The following is a 22918-nucleotide window of genomic DNA, read 5'->3' as shown; positions in this document are numbered from 1 at the left end:
CCATGTAGAGCTCTGGAAAATAAACATTAGGAAAGATTTGTGTCCTTTTTCTTTACTAATCCATAAATCACCAAAAATATGGATCATAGTAAATCACTTAGGAAAAGAATCTTGCTGAGGTTTCATGTTGGCAACTCCTGGTTTGAATATGAGGGGGTTTTTGGCACAAATGTAAAAGAGGACATTTCAAAATTAAGAACAACGGGGTATTTGCTTGGGTAAGGTCATTTTCTGTTTCTGCTACACAATGTTTCCTTTTAAATTGCATCTCTGGCTCCTAGAAATAAATAATCTATTTTTCTCCCATCTGATATCATATCCCTCGTGTTCTTAGCACTCTGTACCATTCAGCCGTTCCCAAGTGTTCTGACTGGAGGAGAACCTGGACCAGTTAGAAGACCCTCCCCAGCAACCAGAGGGGCTGGATATGTCCTCTCAGTCTGGGGGAGGAGTTCTGGCAGGTATGCTCAGAGAAGAAAGGGAACTCTAGTCCAGCATGTTTTACCACAAGAATGCACTCTGTGCATTTTTGTAGCATTAACTGAGCTGCTGGCATGCCTGGCCTTGCCTCTGTAGCCATTCTTCCCAGAGCTGCACGGAAGAGAAGATGGGGGATCCTCAGCAGAAGAGAAGGGGCAGCATGGACAAACACATGGGAAGAGAGAAGGAGGGGGAGAAGTAGAATCATACAATCATGTAGGCTGGAAAAGACTGTTAAGATCAGTGAGTTCAGCCATTAACTTAACACTGCCAAGTCCTCCACTAAACTGTGTCCCTAAGTGCCACATGTCTTCTAATTACCTCCAGGGATGGTGACTCCACCACTTCCCTGGGCAGCGTGTTCCAGTGCCTGACAACCTTTTCAGTAAAGAAATTTTCCCTAATATCCAATCTCAGCCTCCCCTGGCACAACTTGGTCATTTCCTCTCATCCTATCACTTGTTACCTGGAGAAAGAGATGGACACCCTCCATGCTACAACCTCCTTTCAGGTAGTTGTAGACAGTGATATTGTCTCTCCTCAGCCTCCTTTTCTCCAGGCTGAACAGCCCCAGTTCCCTCAACTGCTCTTTGTAGGAGATGCTTCACCAGTAGATGGGTGGGGAGTCCTACCAAAGGGAATGGAAAGGCCTCATGTATCAGAGACACTGTGTGCAGGTGCCCTGTCTCCTCCTTGCTTTGCCAGCAGCAACAGCTGGAACTCAGTCTGGCCCTACAGAATGTTTTGGGCTTTCTGCTGAGAAGAGGCATTATGAAATAATATTATGGCACTTGTCATCCTTAACATGCCTGCCATGCCTTGGCACCGACTGTTTACAGCAGAGCATCCGGAGGCCAAGCAAAGATTCCCTTTTAAGGCAAAGAGCCACTATGAGAATCCAGAAGAAAATGTTTCCCTGGCATGTGGGGTACATTCTTCTTTCCTCCTCCTCTTAAATAAACTATTAGTAACTTTTAAAAACAGAACAAAAATGAAGAAGCAGGGCCAGAAATGCTGCCAAAGACATTTTATTCTGCGCAGCCCCCTTAGACCTGCGCAGCAGCCGAGCCCTGGAGCTAACCTGGGGCTGGAGAGGGGCAGAATGAAACTGAGGTCAATCAGAGACCTGGGGTGGGAGGAAATCGGAATGGAAACTGCCTTAAAAACTTAGTCTCCTTCCTTTCCCCAAGCCCTGGAGAGATGGTTAGACCACACGAATCCATGAACAATTGTATTATATGTTGCACTGGGATTTGAGTTTGCTTTCCAATACCTTACACTGCTTCCCTTCCATGCTGATTTTCTTTTCTTTCCCAGTCCTGAACATGTATATGTACATCCAGGATTTGTGTTCTGGGTGTGCTGTCACGTGGCATTTTCAGCTGAAGACTTAGCAGTGATCTGGGTTAAAGCAGGACATGGGATTGCAGAAAAATATCCACAGAGATACTAATCTTGTATGGTTTTAAAGAAAGAGGGAAGTATAAATAACATCTCTCACTTTTTTCTCAAAGAAAGGGCAACTCTACTGATGTTCAAATGAAACCTGTTATTCTCCTTTTCTTGCCTGCTATGCAAATAAATAAAGATGTTGAATTACCAATAAGTGATTTTAAGCTGCATAGCACCTCTAAGCTTCCAGCCCTTGTACTTAACTGAGGAGAAAAGACTGTGTTCTGCTGGGGTAGGAAACCCGGACAGCCTTCAAGAGTTTGTTCCTGTCTTATAGAAGCTGGCATAACCCGCTTCTTCTTTGTTCTTGGGGGGAATTTGTCACTAGGACTCGTAAATTTTAGCCCATAAAACCGTTTCCTTCCCGCTATGAATAGGTTCAGGACTCCCATATTTACACAGAACATTTCTAAACAGAAGTTATCAGTTAACTGTGTTCCAGTAAAGTGCCACAGGAAAGGAGGAGAAAAAAAAAAAGGTAACAAGTGAATCTGTGAGCAGCTAACATGGTTTTCTTTACAAAGCTGTGGCCTTCTATGGATGGCTGAAATATTTGGGTTTTTTTCCCCTTTGCAAAGGGAGTACCTTAGAGGGAGAGAGCTTACATAGTACGATTTTTTACCTTAATCCATTTTGTTCCCTCTTCTGTTCCACTCACATCCCATTTGACTCCTTACCCAAAGCAGGAAAGAAGAGAGGAGCTAAAACAAAAATATCCAGTATACCTTAAATTTTTAACTATAAACCTTTATTCACTGGAGAATATAAAAGCATGAAAGTGTTTGTAAAGCTTGGCCTAAAAGAAACTGTTAAAACATGGGCTTACTGCCTCTCTAATTCTTTGTTGGCTTATGTTTCAAGAAGCAAACCACCCTTCTCAGAGTACCAAGAAAGTAGGTTTTGGCTGGAGTACTTCACTAGAATACTTCATCCATGGAGGACGTTTTAAAACATGACACTTCAAAAAGAGAGGAAAAATTACAGGATGAAAATCGAAGGCTGAGATAGTTTGGTGTATCTGGTAGTTTGGTACTGTAGAGGTACACCCGGGTGAGGTGGAATATGGCGTTGATATTGGACGCTGTAAGTTTTCCACATAAATGCTTTATTTGGGAATATACCATTTCAACCCCAAAATTCTCTACTTTGTAAACTATATAAATTGTAAAGTGTAAGCTACGTTACTGGAAAATAACACCTCAAACCTCAAGAGTAGATATTTTAGATATAATGTAGTAACATTTCTGTGGACATCTTTTTGATCTTTCTTGAAAGGTATTTTTCTTTTTGTGCCACTTCTGCGTGCATTGCTGTGAACCATGAGGCTTTTAGCGTCCTCTCACCAGAACTGACTGAACACGTCACAGCTGAGATGTGCTGTCTTCTAAATTTGCTGGGGAATGCTACGACTACCCCAGTTAACCTTGGGTAAGAAGCAGGGTCAGTTACTAAAAAATAAATATCATTATTAATCACAAAATAAGCATCTTTGTCTTGGAAGGTTCATAATCCATGATGATTTTCATCCCCACAGACTTGAGAGGTTTTGTGAGTTTTGAGGTTTGCAAACAGGGAGACAGATTTGGCACATAAGGTGTGTTGGACCTGTTCTGTCAATTTTTCAAATGGAAATCAGAATGTTTGAGGCTTGGCTGGAGCCTGAAACTGGTGCATGATCCAGAGGGCACAGAGTGATTGGAGTTTTGCCTGCAGCTCTGCTCTTCAATGCTGCAGGTCTTTTAAATTTTTAAACTTTCTAAAGTTACTCATATCTAAAACCACTTTGATATGCCACATGAAAACCAAACCAAACCAAAAAAAGGTGAAAAGCTACTGATTACTTTTATGTAAAAAAGAAAAAATAAACAGCCACTCACCCCAGTAGTTAGTTGGGTGTGAAGGGGAGGAGGCAGTGATTGAAGCATCATTTGTCCTTGAAGAGATTTCTGTTTTCAGATGCAGTGTAAGGAACTGCACAGCTTGCTGGAGACAGAAAGAAATTATTACAGCTGTGCTGGTTCCCTTTGGAAGAAAGGAATCCTGAATTGATGGAGATAATATTAAATTGCATGATCAGTTGAGGGAAGTTTGGCATTTAATAAATCACTAGCATTCCCTCTGTGTGATCAGCCTTGCAATAAATCAGATTCTCAGGACCAAAACCATGGATGTGTGGTACAATTCCAAAGTGATGTGAACTGCATCATGTTATGAAAGGGATCTACGTAGTGGACGCTGCACCTTTGATAAAACAGCTAAATCAGGTTGCTTCATATGTGCTTCTTTCCAAACAAACCATATCAGTTTAAACTGAAGCAGATCTTTAGTATTTGTACTGTTAATAAATGTTGAACCTTACAGCCAGTTTCTGCTATGAAATTGGAATAATACTTCCCTCATGGGGTTTTAAAACTAAATATGTGGATGATGCTTTGAAGATGCTCCAAAGTGTGGGGATTTTTAAACCAAGAAAATACTGGGCATCTGATCAAGAAGGAAATGAAAGAGAAAGATTAGAGGACTATCTTTATTAACGGAGATGGGATAAGAAAGCAAGCTGGGAAATGGGCAGTTTTACTCGATCTTAACAAAGCAGTTAGACCAGGGGAAAAAAAATCATCAGAGCCCAGTGAGCCTGTCACTTGGTGGATTATCTTGTAGATCTCTTTCTCCAGTGAAATCCAGGCAAAATTCCAGCTGCTGTGTTTTCTCAGCTGAACACAAGGTTGAGTATGGAAGCCCTGCTATAAGCATTAGTGAATGTACTGCCTTTGGCTGGAGCCAGTTTGCTGAACCTTCTTCTAAGACTTCAGACAAGTGACCTCTCTTCTGCCATCTCCCATCACTTTTCCTTCTCTGAAACTTATTCATGGGTGTGACTTGGCCTGTGGTTTCTTATTCAGTTGAGTGCCTAAAACCAAATACAAACCTATCCTGGGAGTAATCTAAAGAATTAGTTTGTACTCTGGTTTGCCCATCAATAAAAACTGCTGAGTGCTGTCTCCTTGGGTTCCCTAAAGATGTTTCTTTTCTGAATTAGTAGTTAAGCATTGATAGACAGGTTTTGGTCTGACCTCTTGACAGACCTTCACCAAACTGCTGCATAACAGCTATTCCTCCAGCTGCTTTGCAGGTACAGTTGATCTGACACAGGCGTGTTAAGACACATTCAGCAGAATTCTCGATTTTCAAGAAAGACACAAGTAAACATGATTAGGAGTTTGGTTTGCTTTAGGGTGCCTATAGCAGTCTTTTGAAAGGTACTGGCCTTTTTGTGATCTTATGAGACTTTTAATTATGTTTTTCAATAAATAATCATCTACAGGTGATGGATTTGGTGTTTCCTGAATAGGCCAGTAAAACTCTACTATTCTTGTCACTTTTCCTTTCATTGAAAGCAGGCCGAGCAAGCTGTTGCTCAGTGTGCTGCTTTATGCTCACTGCCATAGTCTTCACTTAAAAGGGTGTTCTGGGACATCTCAGAAATGGCCACACACAATTTTAGGTATTTGTGTACTTTAAACATAAAATGAAAAATTGAGGAAGGCATCTTGAATGCGAGCAGCTCACAGCAAAGGAAATAATAGATGCTTTGCATATTTGGAGTTGGTTCCACGTAGATGATGCTTTCTTGTAAGTCCCTGAAGCTTTGGTGAACTTGGAGATAGGGGAGAGCAGAAGGAAGAAAGCTAACTTCTAAGCTTTATGCTCTTTGGTAAATCTGGTAATTGTGAATCTATAAGCTTTGGTTTATCTAGAATAAAGAACTATTATTTGTGGATTCTTAATAATATATAATCATGTTTCTAAAACTGTTTTCTCTGTACTGCGGTGTGCTGCAGTAAAGAAAATGCTTTAGTATTGATAGTTTCCAAACTAAAATGCCAGTTTTACAAAATAGACTGAGCATAACTCAGTAAGTTGGACTTTATAACCTAAGTTCTGCGTAGTTAAGGGAAGATGTGTAGTCCAGTTCAAAACTTGACATTTTTAAGACCAGAATTTTTTTTAGTTTGCACTTTGAATATTTGGGCCAACTGCAGTGCATACAGGCCATGAAAATCTGCTGGCAGAAAAAATTTCTGTGGTCTTGCTTTAGCTCCCAGCAGCTGCAAAAGGTTAAAAAGCAGTTTCTGCTGCACATGGTGATTTGACAATCAGGTTTCAGTGGTGTGAATAAACCCTTATGGGCATTTTAGAATCACAGAATCATTTTGGTTGGAAGAGACCCTCAGGATCATCAAGTTCAACCATAACCTAACTCTAGCACTAAACCGTGTCCCTAAGACCCTCGTCTAAACACCTTTTAAACACCTCCAGGGATGGTGACTCCACCACTTTCCTGGGCAGCCTGTTCCAATGCCTGACAACCCTTTCCAGGAAGAATTTTTTCCTAATATCCAATCTGAACCTCCCCTGGTGCAACTTGAGGGCATTTCCTTTTGTCCTGTCTCTTGCTACTTGGGAGAAGAGACCAACACCCTCCATGCTACAACCTCCTTTCAGGTAGTTGTAGAGAGCGATAAGCTCTCCCTTAAGCCTCCTTTTCTCAAGGCCAAACAGACCCAGTTCCTTCAACCACTCCTCACAAGACTTGTGCTCCAGACCCCTCACCAGCTTTGTCACCCTCCTCTGCACTCCCGCCAGTACCTCAATGTCTTTCTTATGATGAGGGGCCCAAAACTGAACACAGGATTCAAGGTGGGGCCTCACCAGTGCCAAGTACAGTGGCAAGATCACGTCTCTGGTCCTGCTGACCATACTATTCCTGATACAAGCCAGGATGCTGTTGACCTTCTTGGCCACCTGGGCATACTGCTGGCTCATGTTCAGCTGGCTGTTGACCATCACCCCCACCAGGCAGCTTTCCAGACACTTTTCCCTGAGTCTGTAGAGCTGCCTGGGGTTGTTGTGACCCAAGTGCAGGGCCCAGCACTTGGCCTTGTTCAACCTCATGCAACAGGCCTCAGCCAGTGATCCAGCTGGTCCACATCCCTCTGTAGTACATTCCTACCGTCCAGCAGGTCAACATTCCCACCCAATTTGGTTTCATCTGCAAACTTACTGAGGGTACACTCAATCCCCTTGTCCAGATCATTGATAAAGAGATTAAACAGAACTGGCCCCAATACTGAGCCCCGGGGAACACCACTTGTGACTGGCCACCAGCTGGATTTGGCTTCATTCACCACAACTATTTGGGCCCAGTCATCCAACCGGTTCCTTATCCAACGCACATACACCCATCCAGGCCATGAGCTGCCAGCTTCTCCATGAGGATGCTGTGGGATAAGGTGTCAAAGACTTCCCTGAATTCTAAATACACAACATCCACAGCCTTTCCTTCATCTACTAGGTGGGTCACCTTGTTGTAGAAAGAGATCGGGTTGGTCAAACAGGACCTGCCTTCCATAGCCCATGTTGACTGGGCCTGATCGCTTGTTTTTCTTGTATGTGCCGTTTGATGTTACTGAAGATCATCTGCTTCATGACCTTCCCCAGCACCGATGTCAGACTGATAGGTCTGTAGTTCCCCAGATCCTCCTTGCAGCCCTTCTTGTAGATAGGTGTCATGTTAGCCAGCTCCAGTCAACTGGGACCTCCCCAGTTAGCCAAGATTGCTGATAGATAATGGAAAGGGGCTTAGTGATCATGCCAGCTCCCCCAGCACCCTTGGATATATCCCATCTGGCCACAGAGACTTGCGGGCTGCAGGTGTGGTGGGGATACCCATGAGTCAGGTTCTTTATTATACTGAGTCAAAGCTTTAGAAAGGGACAGGGCATGGGATCCTTCAGGAAGCTTCTGTTTGAAGTGCTTCAGTTCCAGCACAAGGCACTTGTGGAAAGACTTGCACACTTTTCTGTAGAAAAGAAGCAAAGTGGCTGCATGTACTCATCTAACAGAGAACTGATATTTGTGTGGAAATGGGGGGGTTTGGTTTTTGTAAAAGGACAACATATAATCATTTGCATTAGCAAACTCATGAAGTATATTTAGGGTTGAATTTTTGTTTCTTTTCTTGAAATGGGGAGAGGATGCTGAAGTGAAAATGAGGTACACACATTTCATTTCTATTCAGTGGAAGGTTTGTCTCAGCCTCCTATGTCTGACTTTCTTCTGTGGCTTCCCTCCACAGCCTGGCTCTATGACAGACTGTCTTTGACCTCTTCATCTCTCTCTCTCTCCCCTCCTCCTGCTCTCAGAACACTGCTCTTTGCTGACGTGGCACAGTCCTAACCTAGAGCCCTTGGTTTAAGTGTCCCGAAATAAAGCAAAGACACAAACTCTGTTCTATCCAAACTACTTCTCACTGATAAGTTTTCTCCCCAAGTGTGGTTGATGTGGTTTGTCAAACCAGACTCTCAAGTTAAAGGTTTTTTTCTGCATGATTGTTTCTGGAACTGTAATTTTCTTAAAAAATTAACTTATCCTTGAATGCCTGAATCCTGCCCCCCCCTGGTCTCCCTCCAACCCCAAAACCACTAAGTCCAACCAGCTGAAAAAAACCCTGCAGAGTATATTCTGAATAGACCTTGTCTGCCAGAGGCCCAGCAAGTATGAAGGTGCTGTATGGAGCATGCCAGGCCTGGTTTCAGCAGCACAGCAGTAAGGCAGCCAGTGCTGGGAATTAAGCAAATCAATGTCCTAAAGTTTTTTTACTAGCTGAGGGCCAGGTGCATAGTTTCAACTGGATTTATGCTGTTGACTGTCAGGGTAAGATAGTTTCAAGTCTTAACATAGTATTCCTACAAAAGGAAGACATCAAACATGTTGCTTCATCTGCTATGAAGTCAAGTTACAGACTATCAAATAAGACTCTTGTTTTATGCTATTACATTTTCCTTGGATATCATATCAAGTTCTATGAAAATCTGAAGTCTCAGGCCCAAGCATAAATGAAGTTTGTCTTTCATAACTTTTAAAAATACCTTTAAGGCCCTCCTGCAGTTCTTGCTGTCACAGACTTTTCTTTCTTACCTGTAGCTTATTTTTGCGTAGGGAAGTTCAGATGTGATTAGCAAATGTAAGAGTTTGAAGACAAGAATAGTTAGCTGCTGACAACCAGGAGCTGTTGGTCTGACTGAGCAACCCCTCTATATTAAGAGCCTTATGCTGAGGAACATCTGACTTCATATGTCCTAAAACATCCCTTTGTGGAGCAGCTATGAGAATTAGTCCAGGTTACTTCATTAAATAAATTAAAGGGATAAATCTTGCAGGCTTTGTTTGAATTGGAATGCTCTGTCGTGGAAAAAGGAGATGGTGGGAAATGTGCACGAGTAGCTATGTGTTAAATTAGTCTTCACATAAACTGGTTTTAGTTTATTCTCATACCATATTTGTATTCTTTAAAAAAAGTTCAGTGTCACAGACGCCCTCTCTCTAAGCATGCAATCCACCTTTCTCATTAACATACAGAAATAAAATGTGATCATCTCTTCCCTGACAGAGACCTTCTACAGTGCTTTCTGCACATCTGTGGTTTGTAAATATGTTGTGAGGGTGTAAGTGTATATCATGCTGCTGTCCTTAAATTTTCCTTGATTTTTTTCCTTGATGATGGCCTTCCTGAAGTCTTACTGTCTCTCCAGTCTTAATTTACTGGTTAGGGAGAAGGTGGCATTGACAAGACTCAACGCAAGTTCAAGATAGTAAACAGTGGCAGTGCTGGTGACTGAATGGTAGTTATGGCATTACTTTCTTGTGGAAGGTGAATCTCAGTCTCTCCCTGCTGCAGTCCTGATGATGTGGATGATGAGTCATTCTGATGGGTTTAATAAACCGCTCAGTAAAGAGCCCATGAAGAGAGAAATCTGAATAATCGTACTCTCTCTGGGGAAAGCACTGACTCTTCTAACACTGTTCCAGGAAAGGTGTGCATCCCATCCTCACAGCAAAAGTCAAGCCTATGTGTTCCTCAGGCAGGGCCACAGCTGGAAGATTATTTAAAGTGTGTTAAGAGCCAGAACATAAGATCAGTTTCCTTTGGGTGGGATCTAGATGAGTTTCAACAGCAAACTTAATGCAGTCTTCTGCAAAGGTAGACTTGTCTTGGTTTTGCAGATCCTTAAAAACCTCTTTAACCAAGAAAACTTGATATTAAAAAACCTTGACATCTCCTCCTTGTGTTCATCTGACAGTACACAGCAAGTATTGCCTTACTGCACTTGTTCATCACCTTTAAATAGATCTTCTGTCTCTGGTTAGGTGGATTTTTTAACTGTAGAAACACATGGATTTGCAGCTGTTTGATTATGTAGCCTGCTGGTTCCTCAACCAGTCCTTGTGAACCCCCAGCCCAGGAATATGGGTTGGGTTTAAATTCTAGTTTGAGGATGTTAAAAACAGAGTAGGAGGAAAACTCCAGTGATGATACAACAAACACTTTAGAAATGGGAGGTGAAAAGTCACAATATGCCATGGAGATAAATGCATTTTATGGAATGTCATTTGTCTGCATCCACATGGAAGGTTATTTTGTAATGTATCAGATTTTAAGGAAAAAAAATGAACTCAGATCTTTCTGACTCAGATATCCTGGTAGCTGAGAAAGCAGGTGTTTCTGTAGTTGTAAGTGCTTCTAAGCTAGAGTCACAGATGCTCACTTCTAGAAGGCTTCTGGTATCTCAGAGATGTAGGGCTGTAGTGGCGAGGAATGCTGTAGTTCTGAAGGAGCAGTGCCAGAACATTGTGTGGAAAGAGCATTTTTCTGACTGAGAGCAGTCTGCTTTCACTGTCTCTCAAACTCCTGTTTTGCAGGTGACAGCTGTATGCTGCGGCAGGTTGTTTGGATGCTCACATTAGAGTAGCTTCTTCAGGCACGGTGCCATTCTGCTGTCACGACTGTTCACAAGCATAAAGAGAGACCGTGACTCTCCCACTAATTTGCAATCTAAACTGACAAAAGGACAATGGAGATGGAGCGCCTCTGTCTCAAGTTTCTTAATGCCATTCAAAACTTCAGTGTTAGTTGAAAAAAGTGACTGAGTTCCAACACACTTTTTAAGAAACTGTCTTTTGCTTAAATAAAAAATAACTAAGCTAAGGGGAGGGAAGGCTGGAGGGACAGCGTAAACACAAGTACAGGAGTTTGGATAAACCAGGTTCTTTCGGATTTCTGCAGCTTTTCATCAACAGCAAAGGTAACCTTTCTTCTGTCTTTTTAATATCTTGCAGGAAGTCCAAGGGAAAGCCAAACGGTAAAAAGCCAGCCCCGGAAGAGAAGAAACTTTACCTAGAGCCAGAATACACAAAATCCAGAATTACTGACTTTGAATTTAAGGAGCTAGTGATGTTACCACGAGAAATAGACCTCAACGAGTGGCTAGCCAGCAACAGTGAGTATTGTGATCATACAGCTCTGAGCTTGCTGTCCACACCCACGAAGATATTCATTCACTGTTTCCTTTTACTGGTTTTGATGCTTAAAAAAAACACTCAATGACTATTTATGCTTACTGCATAATGCATGTCATTATACCTTGAACAGTAATTAAGCTGTCTTATGTACAAACCAGCTGTGCTCAGCAGCATGGAAGCTTTGATGCATTTCCTTCTTCCAGCTCCCTCACTGTAGCACTGAGGGCATTAAAGTTTTTTATGCTCTTCTGAGGACCATCAGCTTCCCTTTGACTATTCGCTGAACCTTCTGGCTCAGCGTGTTTCCAACTCAAGCTGTTGGTCTTCCAGAAGCATTATAGAAATGGTAGTTTATCAAAACTTGTGTGTAAAGCAAGTTATGCTTAAAGCCAGAAGTTTTGAAGTCTTGTGGTTGGATTTCTTCTCTCCACTCCTTCCGAGCTTTGGTGGAATTACTGTGAATTTTAATTGTAGTCAAGCCAGAACTCAGAGATATGACTGATTGCTGTGGCTGAATGCTGTATCTGTGCATCTCAGTTCTAATTTACAGTACTTACCTGTGCTTCTGCTTCATCTACCAGTCCTAACCTGCAGCTATGACCCAGTCTTGTTTACATTTTCAGCAGTATGTGGTAGTAGCAAGAAACTGCTTTAAACTTCGCACTAGGAAAGTTTATAGAGACTCATTGAGAAAAAGTGAGCTGCTCCCTGAGGAGTATTAAGATTTTAAATTATCTCAGGAGATTTTTAAAATATAGAAGTATATTAATTTTCATGCTATTTTTTAAAGGAGATATATTATGGGAACTGTTAAGGCAGTTTTCTAGCCACTGTACATTTTAAGTCTGACTTCAAAAGAACATAGCAAATTGTCTGCCTTCAGCTCGTAGTAGAGTATTCTACTGTAAAGGTGAGGCTGATGATGAAGACACTTTCCAGTCTTGCTGCTTAGTGAGTAATAAGAGCTGATGCATCATGGTACTTTCATCTTAAAACAAGAGTTTTTGTTCTATGTACCTCTTTGTTTTGCAGTTCATCATTAGACTAATTTGGCTAAATTGTGTTTAAATTTGTATGCAAGCTCAAGACTCTGAGGTCACTTCATTTGCTCTGTTTAAATAATTATCTGGAGAATAACCAGTGTTTGAAAGTATTTTACTTCTAAATTTCCTTTGTGTTTATTTTTCAGCAACAACTTTCTTTCATCACATCAACTTACAGTATAGCACAATCTCAGAATTCTGTACAGGAGAGTCATGTCAGACCATGGCAGTGTGCAATACGTAAGTCAATATTTACAATTACAGGGTTTCCATGAAGTCTTCGGAGTTGCTTGCGGGAGAATATTGGTATTTGATGGCATTGGGCAAGTGTTTTGCAGCAGATCTCTACTTAAAATTTGGCAGCTGTGCATCCTTTTCTCTCCCCTCAGCAGTGAAGGGTCCTGGAAGTCTGGTTTTGTGGAGGACTAGAAAGATGAGTCTTTGACTGTTCTGAGTTGGTTTTATAAGGACAGATCAGAGAAGCAAATTACCATGTGTGTAGCTTGCGGGGAGAGGGGGAAGAAGGGCAAGGCAGAACTGTCCTTACTGGTAAACAGGGCTGGGATTCCATAGAAGGCTGGGGAGGATAAATGAATTGCGAAAACCTCAGAGGGTGCTTTTGATATTTGGAATGCTGACAGAGCACTAGGCTGCTGACGGATAACCTCTAGCCTGACGTGAGCCACTGGCTTTCTGCCTGAGCCCTTGGGCATAGGGGACACAAGTGGCACCTTCGCAAAGAGTAAGGAAAACGTTTTGGTTTGGCACTTTCCTCCTGTAGGACTTAGTGGACTTTTTAAATATTGACTAGCTATCACTTATGAAAGAAAGCTTTGTAGTTTTAGTGTACATGGTGAGTATACCATAAACTCCTGCTTCTGATTAGCACAGTCCAACATGATGGAATATGAGATCCAGTTGAGTATGAATAAGCCTGTTGTGTTGTGGTTTGTTTTTATTTTTTTTCTCCAGCACATGTGCTGATAGTCCTTTTCTTCCCTCCTCTTGTATTTCCTGGGATTAATTTATTTGAGATGGATTTTAAAACAGAAGACTGAACAGTTAATGTTATAGTACATCAAACTAACATCCCAGGGAATGTGTGCAATAGAACCAGAGCTCTATGTTGTATCTCTGGCAATAATTACATAACTCTTAGAAAGGAATCCTCACTTAATGGACTGTACACTTGTACACTTGTACACTTGAAATTAATATTAGGAGCTTTCTTTGAGAGCACTCTGAAGAATGCAAAGTGTACGGAGGATACTTATACATGTAAAAGTTGGAAAGATAACTGTCAGTAGAGAATTAGAGGCATTGCTAAAGGCTTTGACAACAGGCTGGAACAGAAGGAAATAAATCTCTGCTGAACTCAGATTTTATCAAAAGGAGACAGCTTGTCTCTAAATGAGACATGGTGATCAGTAAGACTCTTACTCCAAAGCTTTCTCGTATTTTAATTCTGGATGTAGCACTGGCTGTCCAAAGGACTTAGTTCAACTGTTTATCCACTTGCTTCATGGGAAATAGTGGCTAAAAGGTGGTGGTAGGGAACCCACTTGTCACTCCATTCTGCTCTAGTGAGTCTTAAAGAAGAGTTCTCTGTAAGCAATTCACACTGCAGAATAAAGAAAGGAAGTGCCTGTAGGCGGCTCCAGCTGTAGACTGTATTTTTAGTGGTGAGGACCGATAGCAGAATGTTCCTATCCTTTGTTTTGGAAAACTGAAAAATGGCACTGTTTGGGAATAACAGGAAGCATGTCTGCACTTGGGTGAAGCACTTGAAATGGTTTGTGTTTAGCTAAATCATAACAACTTAAGTATCTTCCTGTACTTGGGGGCAGATGACTGATTCATGTTTGCAAACTGTGGGCTGCATATTTCATTCTTCTATCAGGTGTGCGGGTCTATGAAAAAAGCACAGAGGTGAGTTCACCTAGCTACACACCTCAGTGCAGTTCGGCTTTGAAGGCCCTGTTCATAACAGTGTTATCCAAGTATCTCTAATAACAATTTTGGATAATCCTTATTTTTATATTCTGACTTTCCTAGCTCTTCCCTTTTGTAAGAGACATGTCTAAATGGAACACTGAGAACTATCTCAAAGATTTATTCAGCTTAAATTATGACTATGATAAAGCCATGTTGCTTCCCACTTCCCTTTTTTATTTTTATTTTTTTTTAAATCTTACCCTAACAAAGTGTGGTAAGGACATGCTTATTGTGTTGGAGAAACACCAGATGATATGATTTATTGTGCCTCTGACTTGTCTCCAGTGTATAAAGAGTATCACCTAAACATTAGAGTCAGTTGCTGATTAACCCGATGGACACTCCAGATTTGACCTTCTGTGGCTGTGATCTGTTTGTTCAGGTGCTTTGGAATAAAATAGCACCTCCCTGTGTTAGATTGCCACAGAATTACAGTACCTTGGAGTAAGGGTGCAGTTTGCCACTTTTCCGTGCTGATTTCTCAGGCAGTTCAGTATGAAGGTCTGCATTCTGTTCCTCTTACGCTTTCCCTGCCCAGGTCTCTAAGGCATGTTTTGGATCATGTCATTCTGGTCATACCTAAGGAAACCTTTTTGTATTTATGGCTGAGATGTTAAAGTAACTATTCAGAACACATTTGCTTGTCAAGTTACTTTGCATTCAAAAACACTGCAAATACTCAGTCCTAAGTTTAGAGGATTTGCTGGCAAGAATAAACACCAGTTGCAGTTAAATATTTGAGGTAAGGTTTTAACATCTCAGAGAAGCTCCAGCCGACTGACAAACTGCAGACAGATGCAGCTTTCAGCCCTGTGTCAGATGCATGAGACAGCACAGCCATCTGCACACAATGAGGAGGAGAATTTCTGCTTAGGATAACTAAGGCACAGCTGACCAAAACTTAGTCTCTGTGTAGAACAGATGGAATCATTTGCTGCAAGGTGGGATAATGCCAAGAGAAATACCAGAATGGCCAGTTATCTTCAAGATTTAATGAGGGTGCCGTGAGTGTAACTTTGGGAATTACTTAATTTTGCTCATTAATATATCACTTGCTGTAAAGCAGGTACTATATTTTAACACAGTATTTACTGTTCAGATTTAGTATGCTTTATAGCTTATTATTACACAAACTAGCTTTAAAGCACCATGAGCTGTAAACTGGTTTTCTAGCTGACATTTGGGCAATATTTCTCAAAAGTCCTGAAGTGAGTGGGGTAACTAAGAGCCTATAAAAGTGCTGTTCACAAGGCTGAGATTACAAAACTCCTGAGGCTGAAATCAAGGATGGATACAAACTTCTAGGCAGCCCACAGATACGAGTGAAAGGTCTCATTTTGGTTCAGTGAAATCACTTAATTGATAATTCCTAATCACTCATTTTTTCTAATCTTACAGTCTCCTTTCTCGTGTCTACCTTGCCCTTAGTGTATCTGCATATGGAGGGTATTTCCTTCTAAAAATCTTAACTTGCACATTTTGCATTTTCTTATATTTAAGTTCCCTGAGCTGTATGCTTCTATGTGGTTGCTCCTTTCGCTTTGCTTTGCCCCTGTCAAACAAACCATCAAGGCTATTCCAAGTTGCTGACAAATGCTGTATCCCTGCCCTTGCATTTGATACAATAGGCTACCCTGCTTTCTTGATAAAACGCCTTTCGGTATTTCTAGCAGGACTGTCTCTCCTTCCTTCCCAGACCACATAATCTCCACAGCATTTGCCTTTCCTTCCTTCCAGAAGCTTTTCCTGTATACAGATGTAACTTCTGCATCGGCTTCTTTGTCATGAACACAAACCAAGAAAGTTTTAGGGGAAAAGGGATAAAACATGTACAAGATATTAAGATGTAGCACTGTGATTTCATACGTGTTATACTTTATTATTCGCATCATAGGCTTTTCTCTGTTAAACCCCTAATAATTTCTCCCTGGGATTTAGGATGGCGCTGCAAATTCCTCATGTTCTCCATAGTGGGGATGTTTAAATCTGCTAGAATTTTACATAGGAAACAAAATAATCAAACTCTGTATCACGTGAGCACTTTTTGAATAGTGTCTTTAAGTGTCATCTTCTTGTCCTTTCTGCTTCCCATCCATTGCCTAATACGGGGCTGTACTGTCACAGTGCCAGTGATGGAATGCAGTTAGGCTTCTGTGCCCAACTGAGCCCTTTGATGGCCCCAACCTGCTTCATGTCTTGTTAACGGAGATAACTCCGGCATGGGTGGGAGCTGTGTACCAGCTGTGAGATGTTCGTGGTATGTCAGGGGCTCCTTTTTTCCTCTAAGACCTGTGAAGACTGTTCATAGCACTTGAAACACAGTCATAGAATCATTTGGGTTGGAAGAGACCCTCAAGATCATCAAATCCAACTGTTAACCTAACACTAATGTGATAACTAACATGATTCTAATCAACAGGATAATCCTTGCAGTTATCCCCTTACTCTTAATGATTCTGCCTTTAAATTCCTGTTTTGCATGATTAGCCTAATTCTCACGGAAAGGCAAAAAAGGTATGCAGTAGGATGTTACAGCAGATTTATTCACTTATAATTTCACGTAAGTGAACTTGCACAATTGCCAAACTGTTTCTTTTAACTAAAATCCAGTTATTCAGATTGGGTTTTGTGCCTGAGGGCAACTCTATGCTTTCTATCTTGCAGCTGAGGATTTCTGCAGCGTGAGAAAGCTGCTGAGGTGCAGACAGTCCACTCTGCTTCTGCTCTTGGCAACAAGCATTCTCTTAAGACTGAAAATAAGTCCGAGTTGCCTAGAACTGTCTTGCTCCAGCTTACTGCAGGACTAGACAAATGAGGTGGCTTGTGTTTGTGCACTACATTGTATAATTCCTTATATGTGGAATGTATAAAGGAAATAAGCAGTGATGAAGAACTCGGTCTGCGCCTAAGGGCCCAAATGCTAGTTTCAATGCCTGACATAGCTCTACAAAGAGCTTTTAATTCCTGCTGTTTTCATCCACTTGCTCACCTTTTTATTCCCTTTTGCGGTCAGTCCTGCTCTCTCTAGTAAACAATAGAGTGACAAACCACCACACACTGAAAATGATCTGAAAGAAAAATTCTAAACCTTGAGTGTCTCCAGAACTCGTTTTCAGCTGCTCTTCCTCTCTTAAAGTTTGAATTACTCTTGTTTCTGCAGCTGCTTCTTGTTTTCATATGGCTTAGGGCATGAACAGTGGTGTTAGTGCCTTCACCTCACTGCCCTCAGGTCCCTGAATAATGTTTCAGGGAAACGAAAACACACTGCAAATCAAAACTTTTCATTTGCTACTTAACATTTTTCTTGACTTGCTTCAGGGCTTTCTGCTGGCCAGTATACATAAAACTTCATTTCCAAGTGGCATGTATAGATCCTTCCAGTTCAATGCAGTCTAGTCCTGTTAGACACAGAAAAGAAATATTTAATCTTTATCTTCCATGCAAAAAAAAAAATTGTCCAAAAGTGGCTAAACGTGACACCAAAATGTCAGTTTGTCTAGGGCTACAATGAGGCTTGTTTAGTGATTTGAGTGAGCAATGTCAGATAGCAGATCAATAGACAACAGCAGCAGAGTTGGAGCTGAACAGTCAGGCAAGAAATGGTACCCTGGCTTTAGGGGCTCATATGTTGGGTGAGATATCTTTCTGGCCAGGTTCTGATGCTAAGACCACTTCCAGCCTTGCTTTCAAAGGCGGTCAGCAAACCGCCCCCTTACACCGTGTTCTCGGAAGAGCAAAACAACGGACTTCTTATCAGCTCCATAATGATATAGGACAGTGCCGGAAGCTTAAACTGTTTGAAGGAAGAATTCAGCAACTGGAACTCAACCTCTAGCGTGACATAGGCTACAAAAAAACGATTTCTCACTGTGTGTGCCTAATGCAATGTATCGCTGTTCCTGGTAACAGTTAGAGGTGCTTTAATTAACCAGGACTTAGACCAAAAAAAAAAAAAAAGGAACAAAGCTTCAGTGCTTTTGTAGCCTTCAGATTCTTTCTCAGGTGAGGGATGTCTGCATTTAATCAAGATGATTCTGACTAACTGACTGAATTATGGTTGCTTTTGAAAAGCCAGGTAATATGCTAATGTCTCTGTTTCCTTAAGATCCAACAGGATTATTCACTGGTGGCAGTCCAGTGTAAATTCAGATGTTTTGGGGAGTCTGCAACCAAAGCAGCAGAGTTCTAGGACGCTCATAGGGATGTGCAGAAGGGTCCTGAAAACTTTCACCAGATTGGACTCTAGAAGAGGATTTGTAGGGCTTAAAAATGCTGCCAGTACTTGAGAGCAGCAGCTTGGGAAAGCTGGTGTTTTGGAGCCACCTTCTGTCTGTTTAACAAATTACACCACAAGACTAATTTATGTTTTGTGATGTTAAGCACCAGAAGATAACCCACTGTGCAATGTTATTGCCCTTTAAAACCAGTTATGTGATGCCTTCCTGTACAGTTCTGTAGACTGTAAGTAAACCCTCGGTCTGTCATGGATAGGGAGTTATCCCCTGCATAGAGGTTTGTCAGCAGGCTTCTTGTGCTTAGTACTGCTACTAAATTGATAGGGAAAACCAAAATTGGCTAGCAGAAATTCAGGCTTTTGATATAGAAAGATGCTCCGAAGTGAATCTTTTCCATAGCAGCTATGATGTATTTGGGTAATGTTGCAGCTGTTGTTTTATATTATTTAGGCACTAACCTCTTAGAGGAGTTGAGCAGAGGAGCCAAGGTATAATGTGGTGACACTGTCAATTCCCTCCACAGACAGTACTACTGGTATGATGAGCGGGGAAAGAAGATCAAGTGCACTGCTCCTCAGTATGTTGACTTCGTCATGAGTTCAGTGCAGAAACTAGTGACAGATGAGGACGTCTTTCCAACAAAATATGGTATGTCTGCTTTTGGACAGGTGCTTTCTGTGGCTCTTTGCAGATGCTGTGGAGTGAAAGTTGTCATTCAGCATATGCATTAATACCAGACAGCTTTCTCATTTGTTTGCTTGATTTTTTTAAATTTTGTTTGTGGTTTGGTTTGTTCGTTTGGGTTTTTTTTTAAGGGAGATTTTAAATTTGGTTTGTTCTTACAGTAAGAAAGACTTGCACTGTTGGCATATGAACTGGGGTGACAGGCTCACAATCCTGTCCTTTTGGCTTATATTTCATCATCAGTACATCTCTTCAAGCATTGTGAGATCTTCTAGCCTGTATTCAGAGAGGACAAAAATTTGGAAACCGTCAGCATGCATGTGCTCAGTACAGCCTGTTGCTTGTAAAATTTAACCTTGTTGTTTTTACTATTGCCCTTAGAGCCCTGATGCACTAAGGGGGAAGTAAATTGGATTGTCAGGAAATGTGGCTTGTCTTCCTTGCCTAACTAGGCGTTGTCTCACAGATTGTTTGCAGTCTCCCTTCTTCAAAGATTAAAAAAATAATGTGATTGTAAGAATCAAAAATCAATAGGAAAGTAACTTTGACTCAAATTTGTATCCTAACAAGATTATTGCATGCAGTGCCTTTGGTTAAGGGAAAAAAATAGAGACCTGAAGTTACAGAAGGTGAGCTTAATCATGACTAAAAGCAGCTGGCTTCTTGAGCCCCTTCAACAGATAATTGGGCTACCAGGGCATTACAATATCACAAATGTTAAACCCACACCCTTTGCTTACAAGCATCTGGATCTGGATAGAGGCTGTGTCTAGTAAGCCAGCTGCAGTTGACTTTTTTAATTTGCTTGTTCTACATCAATGAGGGCCGTTCATGCAGCCGATTTGTCCGTGTGGCCAAGGTGCACTTTGCACCAGTAACATACATCACGTACAGGATGGCAAGTGTTGCTTTTTTGCTTGCCTCAGTTTCACTTTCATTGTTACCAAAGTAGTTGTCCAATAATTATCTTTTCCTAGGCAGGCACAGTCCTGCTCCAGCAAGCACAATTTCAGCTGCACCTGATAGAAGGCGCCCAATATTTCCTTCCCCTTTTTTTTCCCATTTGATAGAATTTCAAAAATGAAATAAGGAAAGTTTTTATATATAGTTAGTGCTGCACACTACCAGGGCCCGTGTACCTTAGCTTCTGGATCTGTGAATTGGTCTCCCAAGCATTATGTACTTCCAGGGGAGAAATATGCTACTCCTGGACAAACTAGATAAGGAGCTGGGATAACCTCTCATTATTTTTACAGCTAGTAACAAAAAATGTTGTAGTTTTAAAGAATGGTTACACTTGCTTTATGATCTTTGAACCCTTAAGGTTTAAAACTTAACTTCAAATGAAAATGATGAGGGGATGATACAGGTCCCACAGGTTGTCTGCTGTAACTAAGGTGTGCTAGTTGCTCTTCCCCACAGCTCAGCCCTGGCACTGCTGTGGGGCTGAAGGTGAGCAGCTGGAGCTATCATGGTGTCTCTGTCTTCCTTTCAGGCAAGGAATTCCCAAACTCGTTTGAGTCCCTAGTGAAGAAGATCTGCAAGTACCTGTTCCATGTGCTGGCCCATATCTACTCCTCACACTTTAAGGAGACTTTGGCACTGGAGCTGCACGGACATTTAAACACGCTCTACACACACTTTATCCTATTCATCAGGGAATTCAACCTCGTGGACCCTAAAGAGACCACCATCATGGACGACCTCACAGAGGTCCTCTGCAGCAGCAGTGGGAGCAGCAGTAACGGGAGCGGCAATGGGAGCAGCAACAGCGCAGGAGCACAGAACCATGTGAAAGAGAGATGAGCCCTCCTACAGGATCAAAACTAACATTAAAAACAATATTATATATTCTGTGTGTATGTATATGTTCAGATATACATACAGACATATACAGCAATGAAAGCTGAAAGAAATTATGCTGCCACCACAGGACACGTAGTCGTATGGGACTGTATGGAGCTTTGGTTTTATGCGCCACCTGGCGAGAAGTTGCACCAATTTTATTTTTATTTTCTGTTCACTCCTCTGTTCACCTATTCAGATGGATGATGAGTGCTGTTTTTAGAGAAGAGCCAAGCTTGAGAGTGGGGCCGCTCTTGGTTTTTTTGGTTGTTCCTTTTTTTTTTTGTCTGTTTGGTTGGTTGGTTTTTTGTTTTTCTTTCTTTGGTCTTGAGTGCAAGCCCTTTGTTTTTCTAGGATGGTGGTCCTGCCATTTAAAAAATATCTATTATATTATCAGAAGTGACTTTGAAGTGGCTTAAAATGAAAGTTTGTTTGGGTTTTGTTTGCGGGGGGGTAGGAGTGTTTTTTTGGTTTGATTTTACATAGGCTGCCCCTTGCCCTGCCAAATCTCCCCAGCTGAGTGCATCTTGCCCTTCCTTAGCTTGGAGTGGAAAGAAACTCCTGGCTTGACTAGAGTAGCAAGTAGGAGCTTGCTACATGTTGAAGGTGGGCATGATTCTCCAGTTGTCCCATCTACTGGTCACAATGTGTGAACGTGCAAGAGGATCCACAAGCCTTTCTGCTTATTGCTCCTACAACACATATACTCTTTTCTCTGCTCCCCCTGCCTTCTCTTTTCCCAGGCACACCTGTACAAATAAAAAGATCTCTGAGTCCAGAACCCGTGTGCAAGAGCCACCACCATTTGCTTCCCATTGAACAGAGGCCCGGGGAGGGGGGAGAAGGGTACATTGAGTCAGTCACCGCCTGTGCTAGAAAGATGGCTGTTGGCATAAAATTATATTGTTGGCTTATTTTAGTTCATCTGTTCTATAATAATAAAAACAAATTTATCAGCCATAAGCTTTGGTTTTGTGTTTGCAGCGTCAAAAGTCAGTGCAATCCACCCATACAGCTTGTCTTTCACCACTGAATGCTGTTGGCCCTGCTGTCAACCGGCTTTATAAATAATTGTTTGTTTCCACCCTGTAGTCTTACATTTATAATCAATTCCTTGCTCTTTCTAGTAGTGCTAGGAACCTCCTCCCCAGGTAATCTGAAGGTAAGTACGCCGAAGATAAGCAACATTTGGAAAGGACCACGTTTCTGTTTGTACATACTTAAATTCTGCAAATGCAGTGAGCTTCTGGATATTTTGTGATGAATAATGTGTCACAGTATCTGTGGATACAGTACTGTATCAACTTTGTATCTGGACAGTGATATTATTCTTTCCTTCACATTTCAACTGAATTATTGCAGTCAGCATTTCCAGTTGGGAATATGCCCAGTTGTGCTTGCAGTTGTGCTTCTGTCAAATCTGGGGCAGTCTCTGAGACTTGTTTGTTACTGGTTTTGGTCATTGTCCCGTGGTACGTACATCTAACCTGGCATGAATCCTAAAAGGTTTTCCTGAAGAGGTTTGTAATTGCAGTAAAAGGCAGTAAAGAGAAGGAGTGCAAGCACAAAGGAAAAGGAGCAGGAAAAGCATAAGCAAGTTAAAAAAAAAAAAAAGGGCATGAGCAAGAAAGCAGAAAAAAAAAAGAAAAAGCACACAAAAGAAAAAAAAAAGCTTGTGACGAAATGTGCAAGAGCACATAAAGGAAGAAAAACGTGTGAGAGAAAGAGTAAGAAGTCATAAAAGTGAGGGTGGGAGAACAAAAAAGGCACGAGCACAGGAGAAGGAAAGTGGAGGAGCGAGAGAGAAAACAATCTCAAACT

General features: G+C 41.6%; 2 protein-coding genes across 6 annotated transcripts in view; both read left to right on the top strand.

Annotated features, from left to right (window-relative positions):
* Nucleotides 1–11177, top strand: part of DUSP8 (dual specificity phosphatase 8) — a 177509-nt gene extending 166332 nt beyond the window's left edge. For both annotated transcript variants that reach the window (XM_082057540.1, XM_082057541.1), the window contains exon 8: nt 11113–11177. The gene's annotated coding sequence lies outside the window, so the exon portion shown is untranslated. The remainder of the gene's footprint in view (nt 1–11112) is intronic.
* MOB2 (MOB kinase activator 2) overlaps nt 1–22053 on the top strand; it is a 121268-nt gene extending 99215 nt beyond the window's left edge. For 3 of the 4 annotated variants that reach the window (XM_082057545.1, XM_082057544.1, XM_082057542.1), the window contains exons 2-5: nt 11113–11273; nt 12485–12578; nt 19092–19216; nt 20748–22053. In XM_082057545.1, coding sequence (XP_081913671.1) covers nt 11113–11273; nt 12485–12578; nt 19092–19216; nt 20748–21058 — 691 coding nt within the window. In that variant the 3' untranslated portion in view covers nt 21059–22053. Of the gene's footprint in view, nt 1–3289; nt 3361–11112; nt 11274–12484; nt 12579–19091; nt 19217–20747 lie in introns of those variants that run through there. The other variant, XM_082057543.1, reaches the window with a different exon arrangement.
* Nucleotides 22054–22918: the final 865 nt, after the last annotated feature.

Source organism: Streptopelia decaocto (assembly GCF_964273445.1).
Source record: "Streptopelia decaocto genome assembly, chromosome: 7".
Taxonomy (NCBI): Eukaryota; Metazoa; Chordata; class Aves; order Columbiformes; family Columbidae; genus Streptopelia; species Streptopelia decaocto.
This window is presented reverse-complemented; position numbering and strand designations above follow the sequence as displayed.